Source organism: Psammomys obesus, unplaced genomic scaffold (assembly GCF_907164565.1).
Source record: "Psammomys obesus unplaced genomic scaffold, mPsaObe1.curated_primary_1811, whole genome shotgun sequence".
NCBI classification, from domain to species: Eukaryota; Metazoa; Chordata; class Mammalia; order Rodentia; family Muridae; genus Psammomys; species Psammomys obesus.
The window spans coordinates 68462756-68488481 of record NW_026585504.1 but is presented as its reverse complement, the minus strand read 5'-3'; the positions used below and the strand labels follow the sequence as shown (position 1 = coordinate 68488481).

The 25726-nt window shown below is 41.9% G+C and overlaps 1 protein-coding gene across 1 annotated transcript in view; it reads right to left on the bottom strand.

The window, feature by feature from the left end:
- Thsd7b (thrombospondin type 1 domain containing 7B) overlaps window positions 1–25726 on the bottom strand; it is a 565744-nt gene that overhangs the window by 10245 nt on the left and 529773 nt on the right. Inside the window, exons 20-25 of the mRNA XM_055603283.1 lie at window positions 12978–13123; window positions 6886–7045; window positions 5651–5824; window positions 5462–5557; window positions 3133–3215; window positions 1379–1571 (exon numbers count right to left, since the gene is read on the bottom strand). Of these exons, the coding sequence (XP_055459258.1) occupies window positions 1379–1571; window positions 3133–3215; window positions 5462–5557; window positions 5651–5824; window positions 6886–7045; window positions 12978–13123 (852 nt within the window). The remainder of the gene's footprint in view (window positions 1–1378; window positions 1572–3132; window positions 3216–5461; window positions 5558–5650; window positions 5825–6885; window positions 7046–12977; window positions 13124–25726) is intronic.

The following is a 25726-nucleotide window of genomic DNA, read 5'->3' as shown; positions in this document are numbered from 1 at the left end:
ACACACACACACACACACACACACACACACACACACACACACACACATTTTAAAATGCCTTTGGCATATAAGGGACACAGAGGTTGAGGGAGAGGTGTTCATCCAGAAAATCTCTAATTGGGTTCAGCATCCTTTGTGCCTGGGCTCTGTGTTTTACTTTATTTTAATGTGCCACCAGGGAAAGTTAGCTATGAACCACAGCTTTAACCCTGAAAGTTTCCAGCCCAGCTGCTCACAGTTTGTCTGTCTTCCCTAGCATTCCCTGTCAGTTATGTGGCTTTGTCTGGTAGTTTGAAGTGTTTCACTTTGGAAAAGAAGTTAGTGTGAGAGGCATAGAGATGCCTGCACATTTCTCAAACTGCCTCTCAAAACTCACCCTTGTCACTTTCTGGTGTCATCCTGGTGAAATTACCTGGTGCTGCCAGTTTTGATTTTCTCTTTTTCTTTCTTTCTTTCTCTCTCTTTCTCTCTCTCTCTCTTTCTTTCTTTCTTTCTTTCTTTCTTTCTTTCTTTCTTTCTTTCTTTTTCTTTCTTCCTTTCTTTTCTTTCTTTCTTGCTTTTTTTTTAAGACATGGTTTCTCTGTGTAACTTTGGCTGTCCTGGCCTCTCTGCAGAAGACCAGGCTGGCCTTGAATTCACAGAGATCTAGCCTCTGCCTCCCCAAGTTCTGGGATCACAGGCGTGCGCCACTGCCTGGCCAGGTTTGGTTTTCTTATCTCTCCCGCAAGGCTGACAGCGTCTTGCAGGCACTTGGGTGGCATGCAGCATGTTTTCTTTCCTGCTCGTAATAGACACTAATTTCTGAGACCTGGAGGATCTCAGACCTGGTGCTGGGCGTGCCCAGGAAAAGGCCAAAGGCCTGTCCTGAAAAGTGGGCACCGCTCCGCTGAGTTTCATAGGTAAAGGAGCAGAGGCAAAGGGCTTATGAAGTCACACTTGCTTGAATGCAGATGGCTCAAGCCACAGTGCTTGGAAGGCCCGCTTCTCGTGGGAACTGGGTCTCCTTACCCCCCCCCCCCAGTGTCTCTAAAACCACAAAAGGTCTGTGGGCATTTCCTGTAAGGTTTTGTGGTTCTATTCCAGTTTCCCCTTTAATTTTATTTAAATGTACAAGTCAATTTACAAGTAAAAGACATTTTCCCAAGATACGGCTTTGTTCCTTACCTCACTACCTCTTGGACTATGACCAACAGGCCATCAGCATCCATGAAAACACTTTATGCTTACATAGGACTCTGATTCATGAAACACTCAGATCTGAGAAACTGAGATAACTGTATGTTTTGTCCTTCTTCCCCATTTCTTCTGTTGTGAGAGATGGTCACAGTTAGAGCTCCCTGGAAGAAAATTTGTGTCCCTATCCACAGCGGAAACACACCTGGATCGAGAGGCTGAAGAGACCATCCTTTAAATATATCATGTATTTTGGAATTCACAGGTCTATTTTTCCCAGAAAGGTTTTTCACATCAGCTTTCTTATCCTCTGAGCCAGGTACCTTCATGCAGTAATCCAGGAAGCCACTTGATCTCATTATCTCTGTGTACCCTTTCTCACAGCCACAGACTCCACCCTGCAGCACAGAAAAGACATGTATAGTGACATAGGAGTTGTGAAAATGAGTGAAGAAGTATTCAAGCACCATGAAATCACTTAGTATTTGCTTTGATATGTCTTGCAAATGAGGGGTTTCAGCAGCTGATTTACCAGTGGGATAAAGATCAAATATGTGATTCAATTTTCTTTATCCCAATGCCAGCATTAAATAACTTGCTGGGTCTTTTTAATGTGTTTCCAATTCAGACATTTTCCAAATATGACATCATAACTCTTTGAGAATAGACTGTATTAGTATGCCGTCTCTTCTCTTTTAAGAGGTGTTTATGACATAGTATCACATTTTAATCTTCAACTTTCCCTCACTGGTTTCAGATGCTGACACAGGTTTCGATTTTCCCTTCTTACTGCAGAGGAAAGGCACAGGTTTGTGCACAGGTTTGTGATGCACACCTGCTGTCATTATCCCAGATACCTGTTGCCACTCTCACCCTGTGTCACTGGTGCTTAACTAGTGACTGCCTTTCCACTCCTAGATGGGAGGTCCAGGTGAGGGAAAGGCGCTTTGCTGAAATCCCAGGTAGGAAAAAGACGCTATCCCTCAGGTAATCTTCACTGCAGTCACACTGTACACATCCCTGCTCGCCATCATGACAATGTCTCCTTTAGATTACATCTCTTGTTAGGCTGAGAGAAGAGTTGTATCCAGGCAGTTGTATGTGCCAAGCGCTTAGGGAAGAACTATTTATGTTTTATTAACAAGAATGTCCGTGAGGTTAGGTAATGGCAACTTATATTGTGAGGCCAAATAAATTTATTTATTTTGTGTTTGTTTCTATTTTCTGCAAGCCTGCCCATGTCTTTTCTGTAGTAAAGAAGTGATTCATCTTGAATGAGAAGATCTATAAGATATGATTGAGTGCCTAAATGACTTTTCTTGCATTGCTTTTGGGATATACACACACTGCGAGAAGAAAGCTGCCCCTTTAAGATATGCAGCACAGCTTTAAGATATTGTATGTGCATCGCAGCTGACGGTATTAGTTCCCAAGCAGGAGCACGTGGAAGGGTGAGGAAGAACAAGAACCCTGCACTGCAAAGCAGAGACAGGTTCATGCCCACCATCCCCAGACTCCCCCTCCCACGTACAGACACACAAGCTGATTCTTTTGAGCCATGGTCACATGCTTTACTTACTTTTGGGTAGTTAAACCTTTACACACTGTATAAATATTGCAGCACAACAAAGTTTACAAAATAACTTTTTGACAAATATGAACCACAGGTACGTGTTCAGAACATCTCAGCTGTAGGAAATGTTGAAAACAGAGTGCATACGTTAACTAAAAAACAGTTATTGGTGGATGGAGCATTAACTAACTAGACAGGCGAAAGGCAGATTTGATGAGCTGGTCTTGATAATTGTTGTTGTTCTCCTTCCAAGTGCCCCTAGATGGCGATATAGGCACATAAAATTGCTGCCTGGCCTTCGCAGAGGCGCACTGTCTCATACCACAGATCTATGAAACCCTGAGATTGTAGTGCGGGGGGGGGGGGGAGCCCGGCACGTGACACACCTGTGTGCAGTAGGAGAAAGGTTTCCTGCAGGCTGGGACGCATTGCCGAATAGCAGCAGGGCGTGCCTGGGGGGAGCAGCCACCTACAAAGAAAACATCCCTGTCATTTGCAGGCTTGTCTATGATAATCACATTGAAAACTTCGCCGTTTCCCCTCATTCGGGCGACACAGTTACCACTGCTCCCACCACTATTATTCTATCATGGATTAAATGGATATGCCAGCCATGTGCTACAATTCTAGCTTATTAATCACGCCAGGATGTGTTTAAAAGGAGATGTTTAGTTTATAGTTTCCCTATATTCATTGGCACTGAGAGTCTATCATGTGTTTATAACTGAGGGCAAAGCCTGTGAGCACCGGACCAGTACAGAATTGATGAAATCTCGTTAGGTTCAAGAGCAGCGAACAGCACTGCTCAGAGACTCATTCCGTGCATATATTATGTCTACAGCTCCTGGGTGACACAGCTAGGTACCAGGCTGATTCCAAAAGCCTCGTAAAAGTAGGCCACCGCTGCTCCATGGGCCACAGGGCCAACCACTGCGGCCAGGATTTTTCTGTGAACCAGGCACAACAAACACACACAGTCACACAGGACCCCCCCAACATGTGTAGAGAAGCAAAAACAAAGTCTAGAGTGGACAGCCCGATGCCCGGCACAGCACTCGTAGATGTGTTATGTAGCCGAGTACACAGAAGAGTGAATGGTGCGTGACAATCGTTTTGCCTTCCTTGACTCAAAGTGCTAATAGACGTGAACTAGGTTCTGAGGTAATTGGATTGAGAAGTTGATGTTCTTAAGGGCAGTGTGCAAAGTGTACTCATACAATGTCAATTGGATTTATGGGCTCTGGTCTTCGCAGTGCAGTAATTGTCAACCAATCACACCTATGGTGCGCTGACTGGCACACGGGCTTCAGGCTCAGGGCTACGTAGGAAGAGCGCAGCTTAGACATTCTCTCGGAATGAAGCAGCTGACTGGCACACGGGCTTCAGGCTCAGGGCTACGTAGGAAGAGCGAAGCTTAGACATTCTCTCGGAAGGGAGCAGCACAGTTGTCACGATTGCTCAAAAACAGGCAAATAACAGACACCAAGATGAAAACCAAACAAAAGAAGACAAACCACAAACCACTGCAGTCTAGAGGCAGCACCTGGAGTTGAAACTGGTCCTGCAGACGTCGGTGATGACAAGCACACGGCACCTGCCTGTTTCGCTATCATGTCTGGGGAGAGGATACCCACTCTTGAAAGCACTGGGCTCCAAAGGGGATTACCCCAACCGCACAGATTACAGAACATAGTTTTTAACTTTTAAGAGTAAGATTGACTCTGCTTATAGTCATCAGATGACGCCCGTAGCCCAAACTTACTTGTCTGACAGCCTCAAGCCATGCACCGTGTCAGCGTGGCCCTCACCACTGAGTGAGCTCTCTGCCTATCATGGCCTGTTTTGGTTCCAGGCTAGGCATGCTTACAGAGTACTTAGTTTTAACAACTTACAAAAGGAAAAAAGTAGCTCAAAATAAATTACTGTCTGGATTAAACTGTGGATGAACACCAGTAATGTAAAGGCCTGTAAACAGGAAAAGGGAGGGGCCGCATTCCCCCCTGCTGCTGCGCACTTCTCCCAACCCAGCAGAAGCTGTTTGTCAGTTGCAGTACTAAAGAAAAATCAATGTCGATTTAATTTGCTTTGACAAGAAGACATCAAAAAATCTTTAAAATTATTGAGAAAACCATTTGTACAATCAAATCGTACCCTCTTTTAAGAATAAGGAATCTTTCCTTCAGACTATTTTTAGGCATTAAGTAATTGCCTTAACCAGGAAAACATTCAAAATCAGCCTGAAATGGGTGAACATGAACAAGCACAACCTCTAAATTTTTCTTTGCATCATTAACACAACATTTCAATTTTAAGCTCGTGTGTTTGTCAACACTTCGTTTCAGCTGCAGAGAAAGAAGAGTGTAGCCTGAAGCACGCAGGGCAAGCTTCCGCTGAGTGGGAGCCTCTCAGTGTGTTACAGAGAGGGCAGGGGTTGAGTGGAGAGAGCGCCATTTTAATCTAGCAAGCCTCTTCTGAGATCGCCAATTTAGGGCTGTTTTATTGTGTTTTCACTCATCCGTTTGGCTTATATATTCTACGAATCTTCACAGAGAATTGTTGATTTCAAAGATGGGAGTGAGGGTCTAGTGAAAACCTGCCACGCAGACCATCCAAGCACCTGCTCTTCAAACTTTCTCCAATTTGTAAGTGAATTCCTCAGTAGGAGCACGCTGTGAGCCATTTTGAGGGCTCCACGTGAATCTCAGGAAGGAATACCTGTGACATTAAGGCCATCTGAGCGCTGGCACCACACAGTCCGCTGGTTATTGTTCCAAAGGCCCACTTTCCATAGGTAGCGATAACATTTGCCTCCTGTAGTGAATATGAAAACAGAATTTTATTACATCTCTCTTACCAACAGAATAAGCACTGGTCAATCCAAGTTAGAGCACTGGAGAACAGCACCTGTGCAAGGTCGTGTTTCTAGAACCTGTTGGGGGCAGCTGTCTTGATTCTCGAAAGACTGGATTACGAACGTCCTTGACCGGGATTGGCGGCCCATGGTCTCAAAGCTTCTTCCATCGATGCAAGTTAACTCACACTCGCTCCACTCAGACCACGCGGTTATGTGGCAGTCTCCTGGATATCACACAGTGCAGGACGGGAGAGGCCTTGTGAAAACATGTGCTGGTTATCAGTGGCAGGAAGGGAGGGGCATGTCGTGGAGTGCGGAAACATGGGCAGGTCCAAATACTGACAGTTTTTCCATGCTGGAAGCACTAATATTGGTGAAATAATTTATAGTTTACTTTAGCAAAAGGCTGCAAAAGTTAGTGCCATAACTCTGCTTCAAGTCATACGTGGCTGCTGGATGGGACATGGAGAGGATCTGGGAGGAGTTTGTGGGAGAAAAACAGAAATCAGAATATAGTGTATGAAAAAGCTATTTTCAATAAAAGGAAAATAAACAAAGATTTAAAAGGAAATGCAAATGTTATGATGACTCGGTTTCTAGGGATTAGCATAACACTGTAAAATGGATGTGCCCAGACACCAGGGAAGAGTTTACCTAAGTTCGCTATGCATAGGCGAAATTGTTTGTAGACATGGACGTATGGAGCAGACACACGGCGCATACTTAAACATTCACACGTCAGTGTACTCTCAACTATACATGTGCACATGTAACATGTAAATGCACATACGTACACGCCCACTGGATTGAGAGGAAATGTTGTAAAACCTCAAATTATTCAATGCAAGTTGAATTGCACTGTTAGCGTCAAAGTCAAATAACCATTTTTTGTTTCAAGTAGTGCCCTTCACATGCACACAGAAGCTGACTGCTTTCAGAGTGAGCCCACAAGCTCCTTGTCTCACTCACATCGGTCTCAAGAGCCAGTCAGTGTCCCGAGTGTCGGGCAGCGCAGAGACGTTGCTGACCACCCTGCCAGCTAGATGCTGACCCACCACTCAGTGAGGCCAGTAAAATGAGGTGAGATTCCAGTGCAGCCTGTGTTTTCTAAGCTGGCACTGTTTCTTTTCTTACTCTGAAGCTTTCAGACTGCTGCTGTATCCACAGTTCAAATGCATCAAATCAAATAAACAATTCAATATTGATATAATAGAGCTTTTTGAGGAAAAATCAGTGTAAATAAAAAACAAACAGGATCACCATGGGGGCTCTGCTCATTGCACACCTGGGCAGGGCACGGAGCACAGCTGCTGCAGGACTCCTTCTTGGAAGGGCACTTCTCCACACAGGGCTTCCTCCACCTGGACAGCTGTGTGGGATACTGAGCCGTGGTGGACCACACAGGAAAAGCTGCGCGCCTGGACTCCTTCCCCACAATCTCCACCCTGAGAGGAGAAAGGATGCTCTCAGAATGAGCCAAATAGTAAGAGTCTCAGAGATTTGCTCTCCAAGGAAACCATGAGGACACATAGCAGCTTCCTTCTCTTTAGAATTCCCTCTCAACTCTTGACAACAAACCATCACTGACTATCTGATATTGACAGGGAAAGTGACGTAGAAACACAAACACAGGCTTTAGAATTTATGCCCCCAGAACAAGACCATTCATTTTGGGACTTGTGTAGGATTGCCAAAATGAGAAAAAAAAAATGTATGATTTCTCTCTGAGATATGAGTATACATGAGAACATAGTCTGATCTACAACTATCTCCCAGAGAACATGCACGTCCCTGGGGTAGGAATTTCTCTTTTATTTTCCTAATTTTTCCTTTGTAGAATTTTGGATCAGATTGCAATTTAAATAAAACTCTGATTTTTCTCTGTTGCTCTTTGAAGTGATTTTCCCAGTCCGGATTCTGTCTTAAGTAATACTCTTTGAGGATGTTTCAAGCTGGTGCCACTCGTGTTCCTACTCTAAGGTTTTGGCAGACACTCACAAGCTGGGTATTGGACCAGTATTTTGATAACGTGTTCGAATTTCAGAAGGAAGCCCTTTGAACATTTGGATGACTCCATCTGACAGCTACATTTCCTCACATATGCTTAGGACGCAGAGCTGGAGGCGAAGCTTTAACGTTAAGGAGGCCCTGTGCCAGAATGCCAGGGGAGGGTCATATAGGAGAGAAGCAAAAGAAGAAGGAAAGCAAACCTGGGGAGCACCTTACACACTGGATTCAGTGTCACATAGAATTACAAATGTTTCTTGGTCGGTCACAGTGGTCTTCCAGATGTGGCTTCCCATGCCTCAGAACTACCCATAAAGGATAAAGAGCCAGAGGTGTTGGGGGAAGGCGTTAATAATGCCGCAAACGCTTTAAATCCTATCTCACCGGTTGGTGTTAATTCCGGTATCAGTTTTCCTTATAACCAAGCTGATTTTGTGTCCATTAAGTCCAAAAGCTAGTGGAGAGCTAGTTTTCTATTTCCTTTTGCTTTTGCGACTACTCTGAATCTGTCTATGAAGAGGCGGGGCAGAGAAAGAGACTATCTCTTCACTTGATGGCAGTCCCACAAACCTCTACGATAGAACTTGGCTTTCATCCCTTCCTTGGTCCTTCCTGTCTGCAGAGGATAGATCCTGCACTGCCTGGTCCTTGGAGATGCTGCCGCTCTTTCAGGAGCAGGAGTGAAAAAAGACGAAAGGGTCAGTTAAAGTAGCCGGGATATTGACCCTGGCACGGAATCGGTGTTCTCTCCGCTCAGCCGCCAGCTGCCCTCTGTCAGGCACGACGGCACACGCTACTGAGTATCAAGGAGGCTAATGGGCCGCTGATAGAGGGAAAGATGGCACAGGCCACAGCTTGGGTGCGCTCCACACAAGGCAAGTCAAGACTAAGGCCATTTGGTAGTTGGCTCAGTTAGCTGTGATCCAAAACGCATCAAATGGGACATCCCAGAAATAAACAATGTAGGTGCTTAACTTATGCATTCTGAAGAACATGATGGAATGTTTCCATTCTGTCCCACGCAGGATGTGAATCACCTTCTTATGACCAGGTCCAACCCTGCACACTGCCCATAGGGCAGTCATCCTGGTCATCAGATCAAATATTTTTATACAACAATGCCTGAGTTCCAGTGCGCATTATTTATTTAATAATGGTTCTAAAGCACAAGGAGCCACTGTTTGCAATCCTTTGAATGTACATTGTAGTACTTGTTCTAATTAATTATAGGTTACTATTATTTCAGTGTGTCCAACTTAGAAATAAAAAAGTTGGAGAAGTTTAAAATCAATCCACAGCACATTAAAACCAAATGTTCTAATAAAAATTCACTACCCCAAATGGATAATAATGATAAACTAAATTTCTTTTTTGGTGGAGAGTGCTCTTTGATAACTTAATATCCCGATGATGGCTTTGTCGAATTTTCTGGGTATATTTTTGTAAATGAGTAACAGGTTTTCGTGTACTTGGAGACAAGCCCAAAGATGCTTCAGCAGATATGGGCTTTGAAAGTCCTGATACCTTCAAGTAATGGGATGACTCGATCAGAGTTTCTTTTGACATTCCATCAGGCAGCTTGTGTAGCAGCACAGAAAAGCAGCCTGCACTGGGATCATCGTAAAAACCAAGGAAAACAGTGATAGGCTCCTGCTGTGTATCCTGGGATCAGCCCATATTCGACCTTAATCTCTTACGCTCTTAAGGAGACCTACATCTGAAGAGAAATCAGCATCAGAATAACAATTCTATTCATGAATCGAGCGCTCCTTTGTACAGAGGCTACACACCACAGTCTGAAAGTAGACTGCAGCCTCTTACAATGAGGGGAGTGTTCCCTCACTCGCCCTCTCACCTCTACTGGGATATTGTGTGCATTAAATTTTCACCTCTACCAGATGTGAACAGGCAGATGACACTAATAAACATGATCATAGTTTCAATCAAATTTAGGGTAGCACATACAATTCACTGAGCTCTTAATTTATGTTAGCTACTGTGCCAAGTATTTCATATAAGTTATATATAGAAAATATCTGCAAGATTCAATGTTCTTCAATTTCATATTTGACCAAAGATTAAAATTTTTATAGAAAAATACTTCCAGACTAAACACGCCTAACTTTTCTTCCTGTCATTATTCTTTATGGCATATAATAAAGCAAATGTTTCTATACCACCTACTTCCTGATAATTAGCATTACAATTAATGAAGAAATACTAATATACAGGCAAATGAAGAATATAGGTTATACACATTTTCTATGAAGGATTGGATCCTCTGAAGGTGCTGGAATTGATGCGGAGGGTATCTGAGAGTCAGTCTATCTGCTACTTAGACAAGCCAGATAAGGAAATGATGCTTGGAGTGTTTAGATAATTGGCAGGAAAGAAAAAGCACACAGCTAAAACTTGCCAGAACTGCGAGCAACCTTATGCTTGCTAGACTCTAGGATCTCAACTCTTCATGAATTGGCTTGAGTGGCTGAGAAACTCGGGGAGTGCCAACACGGTTCTGAAGGTGAACATTTATTTTTTATGTTATTATTTTCTTCTTTCTTTTTCTTTCTTTCTTTCTTTCTTTCTTTCTTTCTTTCCTTTCTTTCTTTCTTTCTTTCTTTCTTTCTTTCTTTCTTTCTTTCTTTCCTTCTTTCCTATGTCTTTCTATGAAATATAGAGGCGGACTTGTAACATCCACAGTGTCATTTGAAAGCCTCCATCACTATTGCCTGACACTTCCTCAAGTCAAGCAGCCATTGACATACCGACATGCTATTGCCACCATCAGTGACAGACACCAGTGGGTTGGAACATGCACAGACAGGGCAATCGGGGAAGCTCTGGGGAGGGCCAGTCTTTCTTTGTGTCAAAGGCCATTTTGAGCAGCAATACCAACATCTTAGTTATATACTTAAGAAAAGACAGGTCAGGAAAAGTATCCCTAGTACTTATTTCACTAAGAATTAGCAGGCTGCAGGAAGGTCAGATGCATCTAGAACTCAGGACAGTCGTCCTAGGGATAGCCACAGTGGCCTTTCTCTTGTTCCTCTGCTTTATTTGTATCTCTATTTTTGAGCTATCTTGTTTTGAGGTGACTGACTTTATCAACCAGTAGGAGAATGTGGCAGCTAAGAGTTTGTGATGACAGGGTCTTTATTTTAGTTTTTCTGCTGTTTTTAAAATTTAATTTATTTTTTCATATTATTTTTTTCATCCTAACCATTGTTTCCCTTCCATCCTTTCCTCCCAATCCTCCCTCCAACCTCAAGTCCACTCCACCTCCATTTCCCTTCAGAAAAGGACAGGCCTCCCAGGGATATCAACCAAATATGGCAGATCGAGTTGCATTAAGACTAGCATCCTCCCCTCATATTCAGGCAGAACAAGGCAACACAGTAGGAGAAAAAGGGTCCCAAAAGAAGGCAAAGACCTTAGAAAAAGACCCTGATCCCTCTGTAAAGGAGTCTACATAAACACCAAGCTATACAATTATAACACATATGCAGAGGGCCTAGGTTAGAACCATGAAGGCTCCCTGATTGTCATTTTAGTCTCAGTGAGCCCCTATGAGTCCAGGTTTGTTGATTCTTTGGGGTTTTGTGTTCTTGACCCTTCTGGCTCCTAAAATCTTTTCTCCTCTTCTTCTACAGGATTCACTGAGTTCTGCCTAGTGTTTGGCTGTGGGTCTCTGCATCTGTTTCTGTCACTGATTGCAAGGTCTTTAACCAGCCTCAAATCCACTTCAAACTCATGGGAGGAAGCATTGGCTACCCATGTGTAGACACTCAAGCATGATGTGAAACTACAGTAAGTTTTTTCCTGAGGACATGGCGTGCGAGCGGGTAAGAGTCATCCTGCAGAATTTGAAGCAGTTTTGCTATTCTCTATCCCCATGGGTGCCAGGGGCCTCTAAATCAGTGCCTCAGCAGGAAAGCCACCACCCTGCACCCACATCAGTGCCCCCACAGATCACGGTCACACTGCTCATCTTTGGCCTGTGATTCTGGCAGAAGCTGAACATGACAGCAAGAGATTCCGTTGGGCATTTTTCCAACATGATTCTGTGAGACAAGTTGCTGAAGTTCATCAGAGACTAAAAGGCTGCTGATATTGGAGAAGAAAAAGGAAGGTGCAAAGGCAGAAGAGGAGTGCATGCTGGGTAAGACTTGGACGGCAGGCATTCTCTGTCACTGAGCCTCTCCCTCTTTCTCACTCTCTGTCCTCCGTTTTTGTTAGCTTTCCTCTCCCTTACCCCACAGTGGCTCATTAAACTCTTTATTTACTCTTTGAAAGTTGTCCTAAGTATAAGGGAAACTATTTTGTCTCCTTTCTTGGTTTCAGTAATTTCAGATCAGATAGCACTTCTAATTGTCAAAGACTTCAGAGAGATCTTTAGATAAGTAGACAAAGTTTAAGCACTAAGAACTATTAGGTTATTTCTGAATTCATCAATTTGTATGACTATCTTGTCTTCAAAAAAAAAAAAACCCTAAAACAAAACAAAGAAAGCAGCACTGAACAAATGTGCCACATGATTTTGCTCCTCTGAGACCTATTACAATGCACGGGCATTTAATTTCTGCAGGATTACAAAACTGCTCAACATGGCCATCCTGACAGGGGCAGTAAACATCTTTATGAGAGTACTCTGAAGATTTCTTAATGTGTAATCAAAGTTACTGTTGCCTAATTAAAATATGCTTCAGAATATGAGCTGAAGGATAAACTACTAAAAGACAAATAAAAACAATCAATGCATCTTTTCTTAAGACAGAAGCCAGACATAACAGGTAATAGAAGATTGTTGCTGACCAAGCACAGGCTCAGGGTCTGTGACATACGATGACATCACTGGGTATTTTTATTTCAGGCCAATAAAAATGTAATTATTGAGGTAAGGGCAGCAACCTTGGCTCATGTAATAATGCTGGAATATAGCTTTCATCCACTTTTCATCTTCTGCCCATATGCAAGGCATTGTTAAAGCTAAAAGTTAACTTTTAAGAAAGACAACCAAAGCAAGCTGAGCATTTCTACAGAGTCAGGGTCCTGCTTAATTAAATAATTCATTGCTATTCTCAGCAAGCAAAGAAAAAAAAAAGAAGCATAGGAGTCTTGAGGATGCCAAAGAGATCGGCAGTTCTGTGACCCAGCTTATTATAATCAGTGCCTAATGAATGGCTGTTTCTCTTAGCATGTCACTCTGTGTGAGGCTAGCTCACTCGCTTGCATTTCCCACGCTCTCCATTGTGTTAAAGATAATGTGTGCCAGAACCTGGCGCTGTGTAATTTATCCAGTCGCTGTGTTTGATGAGACAAGTGCTTTGAACACACTGAGGAGCACTCTCTAAGTGTCGCTGTGCGACCTACCTCCAATCTACATGCAGACCAGTTGCCGAGGACCCAGCTGTAGCAGGGCGTCGCTGGGCAGGGTTTCTGCTGGGTGAGTTCTGCGGGGCACCGCCGTCCTTCTCCCTGGGTTGGCATAATGATAAATCGAGACCGGCTCATTCGCCCTGAAATAAGGGAGGTGGCAGTTATTAAAGTTTGGCTTGGAAATGGAGCAAAGAATTGTATGTGTAAGTCCTCATGATATGACACTGAACTCTGTCCTGCCCCATTCATTCTCCAGTTTCTGCCATTTCAATTTAAATTTCTACAGACACAAACTATCTCAATAGTGACGTTTCAAAAGATCTAACATTCTGTCCATCTTCTACAACAGTCTTCAGGTCTGAATTCTGTGTCTGTCAAACAGGCTGATTTTATGAATGCTATAATCTGTTGTTATAAAAACAGAAAATTCCAAATCATTTGATTTTTACCAATGAAGACTCAGGAGCCAGATGCTGGGGTGAAAATCTGCTCAGAGAGGAACAGAAAGCACCCAGCTGACCTTTCACCTCAATTCATGTCCCAAAGGGGGAAAAAAAGACAAAAACCCAAAACCAAAAGCTAAAAAACAAAAGCCCAAGGCCAGCATTTCAGCTGACAAGCCAGGAGGAGAAAGCAAAAATTCTTTTCTTTTCCAAGATGTCTTAGACACCCTTCAACTCAAAGTCTCTCCTGTCTATCCCTGCTCCACTTCTTGACCTAGGGTTAACTTTATTAAATGCTGTGTGCAGAAAGTTCTTGGATTAAAGGTGTGTTTTAGGGCTGAATCACACTAAACCAAAAACAGGTTTTTAGAATTCTCAACCTCAAGGTTCACAATGGGATGAAATTTCCTGCAACAATAATGACAATTTCCTTAAAAAATATTTATTTGTTAATCTTTATTGTGATCAAGGCATCTTGCTATGTGTTAGCTCTAGTGGTAAATATTTACATATTCTGCTTCTAACAGGGGTACAAATATCAAACACAAATACAGAAAGTGGTATGTTTTTGTCAGTTAGGGTCTGAATTAGTGAGGTATGAATGTCACATAGCCAAGGTACTATAAGACATTATAGTCTGCAGGAAGGTCACTTCCCAGGTTCTCACAGTTTTCCTCAGTTAATTCAACACAGATTCTTCCTAGAGAGTGTGGATCCATTTCTTCCTTCACTGAGCACAAGGAAAACATTGTAGGTTAATTTATACAGAGGAACCAACAATGCTTAAATATATATATACATACTTAAATATGTATATATTAATTTATATATATATACACACACACTCAAATAGAGGAGGGACTCCATGTCACAGTGAAGTAAAAGGGTGGACTAATGAGTGGCTGAGGAAATAGCCGTGTTTCTTCTCATCACCAAAGCACTTCATGATAAGCTCAAAGGAAATGTGAATGAAGTGACCACGCTATTCAGTCAAATGCCTTCTCTTCCCATGGTCCCTTTATTACTAGTTTTCTTACTGGTGAGTGTGAGACAGATTCAGTTCACTTATTATCTAATATCACTTATCTTCTTGGTGAGTGTGATATCATTTCTTTGTTATGAGGGACTCATGTGAGTATATTTGACACATGTTAAAGAAAATCAGAGTTTTATGGGAGTATGCACTGAAGCACCCCCTCTTCCGCCCATGCTCAATGAATTCGAGACAATTTCCTTGAGAAGTTGAACTTGAAACAGAAGAGCTATAAGCAGAAGTGCTGTGAGAGGAGAGTGCTGGGATAGAGGGGAAGGCTGTCTCAAACTCTAGGGAATGAACCAAACCCGAGGACCTGACCGCAGCTGTGGGGCGAGGACAGCTGTGAGGAAGGGAGACCTACAGAAAATTCTGGGGTCTTTTAGAAAACATGAAAAGATCCTACATGTCTATCCTGAGAGAAACAGAAGGATGCTTTCATAGCATTCACTTGAAACCCTAGGGTAACTAACATACTTTCATAGGACCATATCTTTCACTGTCTGTCAGAATATTATCATGGACTTTAGTGGTCAAATAAATCTCTTTGAAGGAAGTTGAAGAAAACCAAGTATTTCCTGAGAATCTAAGTTCTTTGATGATTGAGCCTTGTCATGAACATTGTACTCTTTCTACATTAAGCACTAATTGAAAAGAGTACGCACTTATAAGTGAGTACATACCAGGTGTGTCTTTCTGCTTCCGGTTACCTCACTCCGGATGATCTTTTTTAGTTCCCACCATTTGCCTGCAAATTTCATGATTTCCTTGTTTTTAATTGCTGATTAGTAGTCCATTGGGTAAATGTACCACAGTTTCTGTATCCATTCCTCAATTGAAGGACATCTGGGTTGTTTCCAGATTCTGGCTATTACGAATAAAGCTGCTATGAATATGGTTGAGAAAATGTCCTTGTTGTATACTTGAGCATCTTTTGGATAAATGCCTAGGAGTGGTATAGCTGGATCTTGAGGAAGCACTATTCCTAATTGTCTGAGAAAGCGCCGGATTGATTTCCAAAGTAGTTGTGCAAGTTTATATTCCCACCAGCAATGGAGGAGGGTTCCCCTTTCTTCACAACCTCTCCAGCATGTGTTGTCATTTGAGTTTTTGATCTTAGCCATTCTGATGGGTGTAAGGTGAAATCTCAGGGTATATTCTCACTTATAAGTGGATACTAGACATATAAGATATGATAAACATCCTAAAATCTGTACACTTAAAGAAGATAAACAAGAAAGAGGACCCAGGGTAAGATGATCAATCTTCACTTAGAAAGACAAAATGGCTGGACATTGGAAATAGGAGAAAACAAGTAACAGGTTAGGAGCCTACCACAGAGGGCCCCTGAAACAGTGTATCAAAACAGATGCTGTGATTCATAACCAAACCTTGTGCAGAGTTCAGGGAATCATATGAAAGAAGGGGGAGTTAGTATGACCTGGAGAGGACAGGAGCTCCACAAGGATCAAATATATCTGAGGGGTCTTTTCTGAGATTGTTTCTCCAACCAAGGACCATGAATGGATGTAACCTAGAACCCCTGCCCAGATGCAGCCCATTGCAGCTCAGTATCCACATGGGTTCCCTAGTTAGGGGAAAAGGGACTGTCACTGATATGAACTCAGTAGCTGGCGCTTTGACCTTCCCCCTCCCCGAGGAACGTGCAGCCTTGCTAGGCCACAGAGGAAGACAATGCAGTCAGTCCTGAAGAGACCTGATAAGCTAGGGTCAGATGGAAGGGGAGGAGGACCTCCCTCATCAGTGGACTTAGAGAGGGGCAGAAAGGAGATGAGGGAGGGAGGGTAGGATTGGGAGGAAATGAGGGAGGGGGCTACAGCTGGGATACAAAGTGAATAAACTGTAATTAATATTAAAAAATAATGACTTAATTAAAAATAAAGAAAAGAGTACTAATTGAGGGGGCTGTGGGTATAGCTCAGTAGAGCACCTTCCTAGCATGTGCAAAACCTTGGGTTCTGACAAAAGAACAAACAGCATCACTGAAGAGCTCCTAACTGGGTATGTGTTTATTTTATATTTGTAAACAAAATATCTACATTACATTATGCTATCTAAAAAGTATGATAATATAAAAATTGAAGGCACTTATTCAAGTGGTACCAGTACTTGTCAATATTCTAAGCAACTTACATGTACTGACTCAGAACCCTGGAAAAAATATGTTTTTCATCTGTATTATAAGTAAGAAAAATAAAGCTTAAAGCACTGAGGTCAGATGGCTGAAGTTAAACACCAGTCATGCAGAGAATGAGAGTTGTACCTACGATACTGTCGGGCTCAAAGTGTAAGAGATTGGGAGAGCTAATTACAGAGGAAGATTATGGGAGATATCAAAAGAACTATTTTCCATTTGACAATGGAATCTGTATTTGTGATAATATGGGACTGCTGAATCACTGTGCATCTCGAGCAAAAAGTCCCTGTATATGCATTTGGACATTTCCCAGAATCATTAAAATCAAATTATAACTCAGGCACCATCATTAAATGCTATCTATAGCCTATGAACATATTTGGCTTAAGATTTCATATGACTCTTTGATCAACAGCTCCTAAGGTTTACATTTTCTGTCTATTTTATTGGCCAAAATTCATATTACCTAATGTAATATACACTGCCTTCTGGTTTTGTAATTATATTTATAATTTAATGACAGAAGACTGTAGTTTATTATGACAAATAACTCTGAGCTTTTCTCAGCTTGATGGTGTGTTGATGGCCAGTGCTTTAGAATCATTTTATTTATTTCCATTCAAGTGACAGATATTTTTTATTGATGAAAGTGGAAGAAATTTAATAAGTGCAAAGGAAAAGTTGATAGTGTTATAGATGACACAAATGGCAAAGGTGGGAATAATGGGCAGGAAACATCAGGTGGGGAAAGCGATGGGAGAGTAGGATGAGAGAGAGGAGGAGTTAGTGGAATAACTAACAAAAAGGATGTTTGGAAGAGCCATTTGGAAATCTACTAATTTGCCAGCTTCACACACACACACACACACACACACACACACACACACACACACACACTATTTATATGCATATAACAGTGTTTAATTAAAGTTAACATACACAGTAGAAGTGTTCCTTCCAGAAACCTATGTTGCCAAATAAGAAGCTCCATGCCAGATGTGGGCTTTCTTCCTTTGAGTCAGGTGTGTCCCAGAGACATCCCCAAATTATCCGGATGACTGCCACTCTTCTTATTTGCCTACTAGAGCTTGATGGTCAGAGCCTACACATTGCTGAAGATACTACTCATGTTGGCTATAGGACATGGAGAAATCGAGTTGGTACTAATCAGGACTGTTTCTCCTTGTTGGTTAGTTTCCATCGTATTGATTTTAGAAGATGTGTAATTTGCTGGAGGAGCAGGGAGAAAGGTCATCAACAGTCTTACTCAACTGCAAACACCATGATCTACACTAATAATCAATGCAGCAAGACTTTACCAGGGGGTATAGTGGCATGAATATTACAGGGGGGGGGCACTACTGCTTTCTGATTGGATTTTAGGCCCACTCCACAGGAAGAAACATGTATGTCCTACTGTAATTCTGGCCAAGGACCAATGCTTGGGGAGCTTTCAGGCCCAGATTATTCTGCTAAATAAACATGGTAAGTTCATATCTCTCTACCCACAGATTAGTGCATCTCTCATATTTCATCAGTGAAGATGTCAAGTGAGTTATGGTGGTTCATGCTGAACTCACAAGTGATCAAGGTGCACCGAATAAAGTGGAGTGTCCGACCACAACTCTGACATCTATATTACACCTCCCCCTAGTGGTCATGAACACTAAAGGAATCATGGGAGCCAGAGGTTAGGGAGGATCGGAGTGATCCGGTGTCTTCTGGGCATGACAGACTTGTGCTTCCATGAACTTGGCGCAGCAGTGGTGGTCTGCATTCAAGCGACAGATCAATAGCACAAAATCAAGCTGATCAATATTCCAGCAAGGAAGGAAAAGTGCTCTTGAGCCCCCATCCCACCTGAGGAGCCACGGATGCTCCTAGGAAAGACAGAGTTAGTTTTCTTTAAGGGTGTGTTCCCTGCTAGGTCAACCTTGATCCAGTAATAGCCCCATAATACAACTCAAGTGTACTTGTGAGTTTTAAAATAAAATAAAGAGGATATGAAGTTGGGGAGTGAGGAGGTGGGAGTGGATTGGGAGGTGTTATGGAGAGGATGAGGTGGTAGAGGTAAGGTGGGAGACATTATAAGGTTAAGGGATAAAGGGATGGGGGCTGACTGGGAGGCATTACGGGGATGAAGGAACTTGAGTGACAAAACACATTGTATAAAATTCTCAAAGATTAGTAAAAGTATTATAAACAATGAAGTTGTTTTTTAAACAGTGACACCTTAAGGCCAATCATCAGGAGCCACAACCATAGGGCTTACCCTATTTTTTGCTATCCAGATGAAAACATAAAATTTTCAAATGTGCCCATCCCCAGCAAGAAACATAGTGTAATTATTCATTCAAAACACCTTTTATTCAAGGTTGTTTAAGGTTCAACCTAAATTTGTCCAGGGAAGACAGGAGAGTGTGAACAGACCTGGAGATTCCCAGGCAATTCTCATCTTCTATCATGTCATTTAATTTTTAAAGATTATTGTTTATCATATTGAATAGCCAATGTAGCCCTGAAATTAAAGGCTCACAGATTCTGAACTTTCAAATAAAAACAGCAAAATGAAATGCAGATGGTACCATGATGTGGGCCTGCTCCTCCCATAACAGCAATCCAGGGTTCTCAGGATCCTCTTCAAAATGGATGGAACCCTCTGCCTAGCCAGTTTCTCTTAGCAGAGTTTATTAGAAACCACAAGCAATAGGAGTTTGGACGATCTGGTTTGTGATTATGATTTTTTTCTGGGGGAGGGAAAATGTGGAAAATATAGTCAAACTACAGGAATTAAAAAAAATCACAATGGGGATGGAAGAAGATTTTAAAACAGAAGAGGCTCAGTGGAAGGAAATGGGACTGGGCACCAGCCACCCATAGTTGGAAATAGTTCTTTCAAATTAGCAGCTAGAAAATGATGTGACTGTATGAAAGTAATTTGAATCCTCTGAGCATGAATTTCCTGTTCTGTAAAATAAAACTAAGAATACAGAAGGACCTTATTATCTGAGGATAATTCAGGTTGGGGAAAATGTCATTTAAAAGTGAGTATCTTTTAAATGGAAATGAAATTATTTTTAAGAAGTACTAAGAATGTTTAAATGGGATTCTTTTTCTGGAACTTAGGAGTCTGTAACTGAGTTTATCCAATGTCGAGTACCATACAGATCATAATTAGACTGTGTGCTCACCATCAGGATAAGGAATAAATCAGCCATGCAGGTTTCTTACATACGTTTCTGATTACACTATGAAAATACATTTTTCCATGACTGGTAATTATAGCATGATCATAAAGTTTGATATTTCAGTCATTTGTGTGTGTGTGTGTGTGTGTGTGTGTGTGTGTGTTTGGCTACTTTGAATCTTCAATGTGAAGACCACATGTTTCAATAATGCCTTTGTATCAGTTTTAATACCCTGCTGGGTAGAGTCTTTCAGAGGCCCTCTGTGGTAGGCTCCTGTTCTATTCCCTGTTTTCTCCCTCTGCTGATGTCTATCCCATTTGCCTTTCTGAATGAGGATTGATTATTTTACCCAGGGTCCTCCTTCTTGCTTAGCTTCTTTAGGTGTACAGATTTTAGTATGATTATCCTATTTTATTAAAGCAGATACTGAGACTCGTAGCCAAATTTTGGGCAGAGTACAGAGAATCTTATGAAAGAAGTGGGAGATGAAAGACCTGGAGGAGGCAGGAGCTCCACAAGGAGAGCAACAGAACCAAAAAAATCTGGGCCCAGGGGTCTTTTCTGAGACTGATTCTCCAACCAAAGACCATGCATGGAGATAACCTAGAACCCCTGCACAGGTGTAGCCCATGGCAGTTCAGTGTCCAAGTGGGTTTCCTAGTAATGGGAACAGGGGCTGTCTCTGATAGGAACTTAGGGGCTGGCTTTTTGATCACCTCCCCCTGAGGAGGGGACAGCCTTACCAGGCCACAGAGGAAGACAATGAAGCCACTCCTGTTGAGACCTGATAGTTTAGGGTCAGATGGAAGTGGAGGAGGACCTCCCCCATCAGTGGACTTGGGGAGGGGCATAGAAGGAGAAGAGGGAGGGAGGGCAAGATTGGGAGGGGATGAAGGAGAGGGCTACAGCTGGGATACAAAGTGAATAAATTGAAATAAATTAAAAAATAAATTAAAAAATTTAAACACACAATCAAAAATAATGCCTTTGCTGTGGGTCCCCATGCCACCTGCAGCTAGGGATTAAGATATTTCTTGAATAATGGTAGAAAGCTCTGCTAACAGAGGAAGCCTCTGGAAAGGGTTTCATAGGCTCATTAGCATCCTAATGTGCAAGCATATAGAGTCCTAGAGAGCCACATCAAGAAGGTACGGGTGAGGAAGACACAGATTACAAGAATACGCTAGATAGATACACCTCACACTGTATATGGACATCCTACGGGGTAATCTAAAATACAACAAACACTTGTCAAAATGTTTACATTTTGAACTTTTGAGATTATATTCATAATTATAACATATTATAATATATTACATATATAATATAATTACAACATTTCTCCTTTTCCTTTCCCCACATCAGAACTTTCTATCTACCCTTCCTTGGTCTCTTTCAAATTCAAGTCTTTTTTCATCAATTATTGCATATATAGTACGAAGATATGCGTCTATATTCCTAACTATAACGTGCTTTCTGTGCAACATTACTTGTTTGCATGTTTCACATCGTGTCTGAGAACTGCCCTGCAAACAAGTCACAAACCACGCTTGCTGTTGCACCTGCCCCTTGTTGCTGATGGAGTGCACACAGCTATGGCATTTGGAGCCTGCCACATCCCTTCTCTTCTGGCCAGGCTTCCTCTGTTTTCTAGGTGACAGCAAACAGTGCTGCCATAGGTTTCCTGCTTCCAAAGTGAGGGGGAAACCTGCCGTGGTCATGCTCTTGCCTTCCTTGCTTGGGCTTACATTTCTCAACATAAGCATGAAGGAAGACTCTGGACATCCGAGGGAGTGTGGACAGCATGTCTAGTGACTGGCATTTATGAGACAAAGGGAAGGAGCTGATTTTTCCTTGTTCAGGTTCTGCCTGTAAAATGAGCTTCCAGTTTAAGAAGGACCTAGGTCACCATGGGCCAAGTCTATGGTTAGTTGGCAGTTTACCTCTCTGAGCTGTTTTTTGTTTTTGTTTTTCCTTCCTTTGGGAATACCAAGACCTCACTGTAGCCAGCATTGGTACGGAACTTACTATCTGTCAAACTAACAACAGTTATTCACCATGAATAAGAAAAAGATTGCATGGCAAGACCTCCAGAGACAAATAAGGCATATGACGCTAGTTATAAAGGTAAGCTGAAAACAGTGACAGACAATCCTGGTACTTGCACATGGATTTGAAGTATATATTGGCCTAGTTCACATTCCCTTTGAACTTAGCAGTTCTCAGACTGCATAATGAGGTTCCACCGACACGGTGCCTGAGAGACATTTTAAACAAATTCTAAAGACCTCAAAGCTGACTAAATACTTGTCAAGATTTTCATACAGAAATGAAATTAATATAAAGATTCCTTTTTTTAAAAGCTTGTCTTAGACAAAGAGAGCGCAGATACAGCAACTGGCCATTCTGATCGTACAACCAGATCACAGTGGCCATTATGTCTGTCCCTGCAACATGCATCAAATTAGAATTCTTCTGGGGTTGGCACAAAGTTGCTGAGTTAGCTGTTTTGGATAACTACAGACAGTTTGATATGATTCAAGATAATAATATAACGGGTTATGTTTGTATAGGTAAGGGACGATGGATAGAAAACCAGAATAACCAAAAAGAGCATTGAGAAGATGTTGTGATCCTCCAACAGTTAACTCTAGGAAACTGAGCAATCAGAATGAGCACACTGCCCGAAGCCTGGGCAGAGTGTGGAGATGTAGTCTGTGAGCTGAGCATGAAGTGACCTGGCCTTCCAATGTGGTTCTGAACGTTTCTACTTCTGCCTCACTTTCAAGTGAGGCATATATATTTTTAATATGAGCTGAGTTATTTAAGCATATGCTGCAATCATTGGTGTGGAATGGTCATCCGGAAGTTGAAATCTCCAAGGAGCTAGTCAATTATTATTTGTAATAGGGGACCATGTCATGATATTCAGGGTAACACTGGATTTCCTTGATGGGCACCAAAAAAAATATAGACTATTAAACCGTGCTTCAAGTTTCTCCTTTCTACTTCCACAGGTTTATTCTTACTTTTTGGTGCTTGCTTACTTATTACTGCTTAGTAGCGTTGCTAGCAGACGGAAAGACAAATGAGAAAGAAGCAGATAGACAGCCATGTAAGACTTTACTCATGTCTCTCTGTGGTCAAGGGGTTTTCTTCAAAAGCTCATCACTGAGAGGGTATTCTTTGCTATAGAGGGAAGGACTGAGTCATGGCTACCTTGTGCTTTGATACAGGGGTGGTATGCCTGTTCTTGTTTTACTCCTTTCTCTTCCTTGTTCTGTTTCCATTCCCCTCACAGTAACACTCCAATCTGCATTCCATCAGCTCAGCAAACCAAACACTTCAACAGGACCTTGATCTGGGCTGCATTTCAGAAATTATTCAAGACTAATGCTATCTTATTTAAGCAATGATTAATTGAAGCTTAGAGAAGTTAATTGTTTTGCAGAATCACAGTTAGCACCAGGTTGCTTTACTCCAAAAGTATGTGCTTTCCAGTATGTCTCGTCTGGCCCTTGTCATGGGTTTTGGGTGCTAGAATTCAGTTGCTAGGTCTTTGGAGAACATTTGGTATTGCAGTTAGCCATGTCCTTTGCATTCCTTGAATTCATATACTCCATAGTTTCCTTTAGCAAAAACTAACTGATAGTAACGGGCCCAGGCTTTTCTCCTATAAAAAGTATTTGCGGTTTTATCTACTCATCCTAGTAAGTTGGCAAGAACAGTACAAAGTTTCATTGCATGTGAAACACTTCCTTTCAGGTAGGTAGACACATACTATGATGTGATTGAAGCTGTCCTTTTAAACAAATATCACCTACAGTTTTTGCATTAATTTTAAATGCAGATATTGCTGGAGATGAATTTGTGACCAAGGCTAATGTCTGACAAGGTAGAGAAGTTAAAGTGCTGAGCAGTGATTTGAAGCCAGCTGCTGGCCATACGCTGGGCTTTGTTAGAGACAGAGATGTGGGGCTGCATCTCCACTTAGAGCTGTGGCCTACAGGCTTATTTTCTGGAGAAGGTCCTTGGGTCACCTGAAGATTTCTTGCGGTTCCCAGGCATCTTCTATCCTAGAGACCCTCAACACAGACAAGATGAGGACTTTGGGCTCGGCCGGGACTGTCTGCCTAAGAGAGAGGCTAGTCACTGAAAGACGTAATAAGGCATCGAGAGGTCAAGACAGGCCGTGTTATCAGAAGGGATCTTTGGAAGGAAGATGATTAAGTGCTGTTGCGCTCTGCTCTGTGGCGAGCCTGTGGTGGCAGGCCGTGTGTCTGTATTGAGCTTTAGGCGTCAGTGGTAGGCTGTGTCTCTATGGGTTAACTGCTTACCCACTGTTCAGTGCTCACCATCACAGCAATTCTCTTAAATACCAATGGACACTGTCACTGCTCTGTGATGCACATAGACAGTGTAAGTACTGAAACGAAGAGATCCCATAGGGTCCAAGATGAAAAGGTCACAGAGAAGGATTAGCAGTCTTGGAGCTACTCTGCTCATTCTTTTCTGAAAAGAACATCAGGGTCATTAATTTCCTGTCTATAATGTTAATAGCTACCATCCTAGACATTACATAATATTCAGGAGACTACATTCAGAGGGATTTCTTTCTTTCTTTTTTTTTTTTTGGAAAAATAATTCTTTGGGAATTTCATATAATGTGTTTTGATTATATTCACCCTTCTTCCTGTTTTTTCAAAGCACTAATGTTTCTGTGTTCCAAGCTAAGATAGAATTTCTCTGCTTATTCTGGCATATACGTGTGGATTATAAAAAACTTCATAAAGTAGTGTAGCATCAAACCAGGAGCATCTGCATTGGGTAACTACGGACTATCAAAGCAAAGGGCTACTAGGAAACAAAGCGGACTTTGCAGCCATCTGCTACCCGGTTCCAGTGCGGCCTTCCACTGGGACACTTTGTCTCTGTGCTGGCTATGTTACCGCCTACTACCCAGCTGCACATTAGGAGAATACATGACTCAACCAAGTTAGCATTTCAAGGCTCTAAAATTTGCCTCTGGAAAAGCAAGCTCTGAAGCCAAGGTCCTGGGCCTTTGTGCATAGTCTTTTCTGTAGCTTCCTGAGTTCCTGTAATAAGAACCAACTATTCCATAGAGTAAATGAGTATGAATTGTTACAACTATTAGTCTTGTGCCTAGTCAAGAATTCCACACCAGTCAAATTTTATGCAGGCACCAAAGTAAAGGTTACTGATTTGCCTTGACATCCTGAAACATAAAATAACAACAACAACAATAATAATAACAATAACAACAACAAGAAGTTTTCATGTATGGAGCTCATATAAATTAGTATTTTTCATTATGGTCTAGAATAGATGGAAAAAATTGCATATGATCTGCGAACTACAAGCAGCAGGCTGGATTGTATAGCATAGAAAAATAATATCAACTCATATACACTGAGTGAATAACTATAGAAAAAATCATAGTCTGGAATTAACATTTTCAGAGTCTTACTGGTTAAGTGATAATTATGAATAATTCATGATATGCTAAATATAGGGAGTTCTACATTCCACTGAGTGGATCAAAACTCAATAGACAAAGAACATGACTAATCCAAATATTAAGCTCTTCTATTACTAGCTTTGATCTAAAATGATTCCCTCAGTGAAACTGAGAATCAGCCTCTCTCTAACCTGAGAGAAATTGGATTCAGATCGTTCTGACCTTGAAATCGTTAACACAATTAAAAAGTATATGACAAGCTCCAGGTGTGCACTAAAGTGGCAGCTCACAGGCTTGGAAGATAAAGTCAGAACCCATTTCGAGATTTCCCTCAGATCAATGACAGTCCGTGAGTTTGATGGTGAAGCGTGGCGCACCGGGCCAACAGTGAATTCCTAAACAGACGTAATCGTGTGAACTTCGGCGTTTGATACAGCAGCCA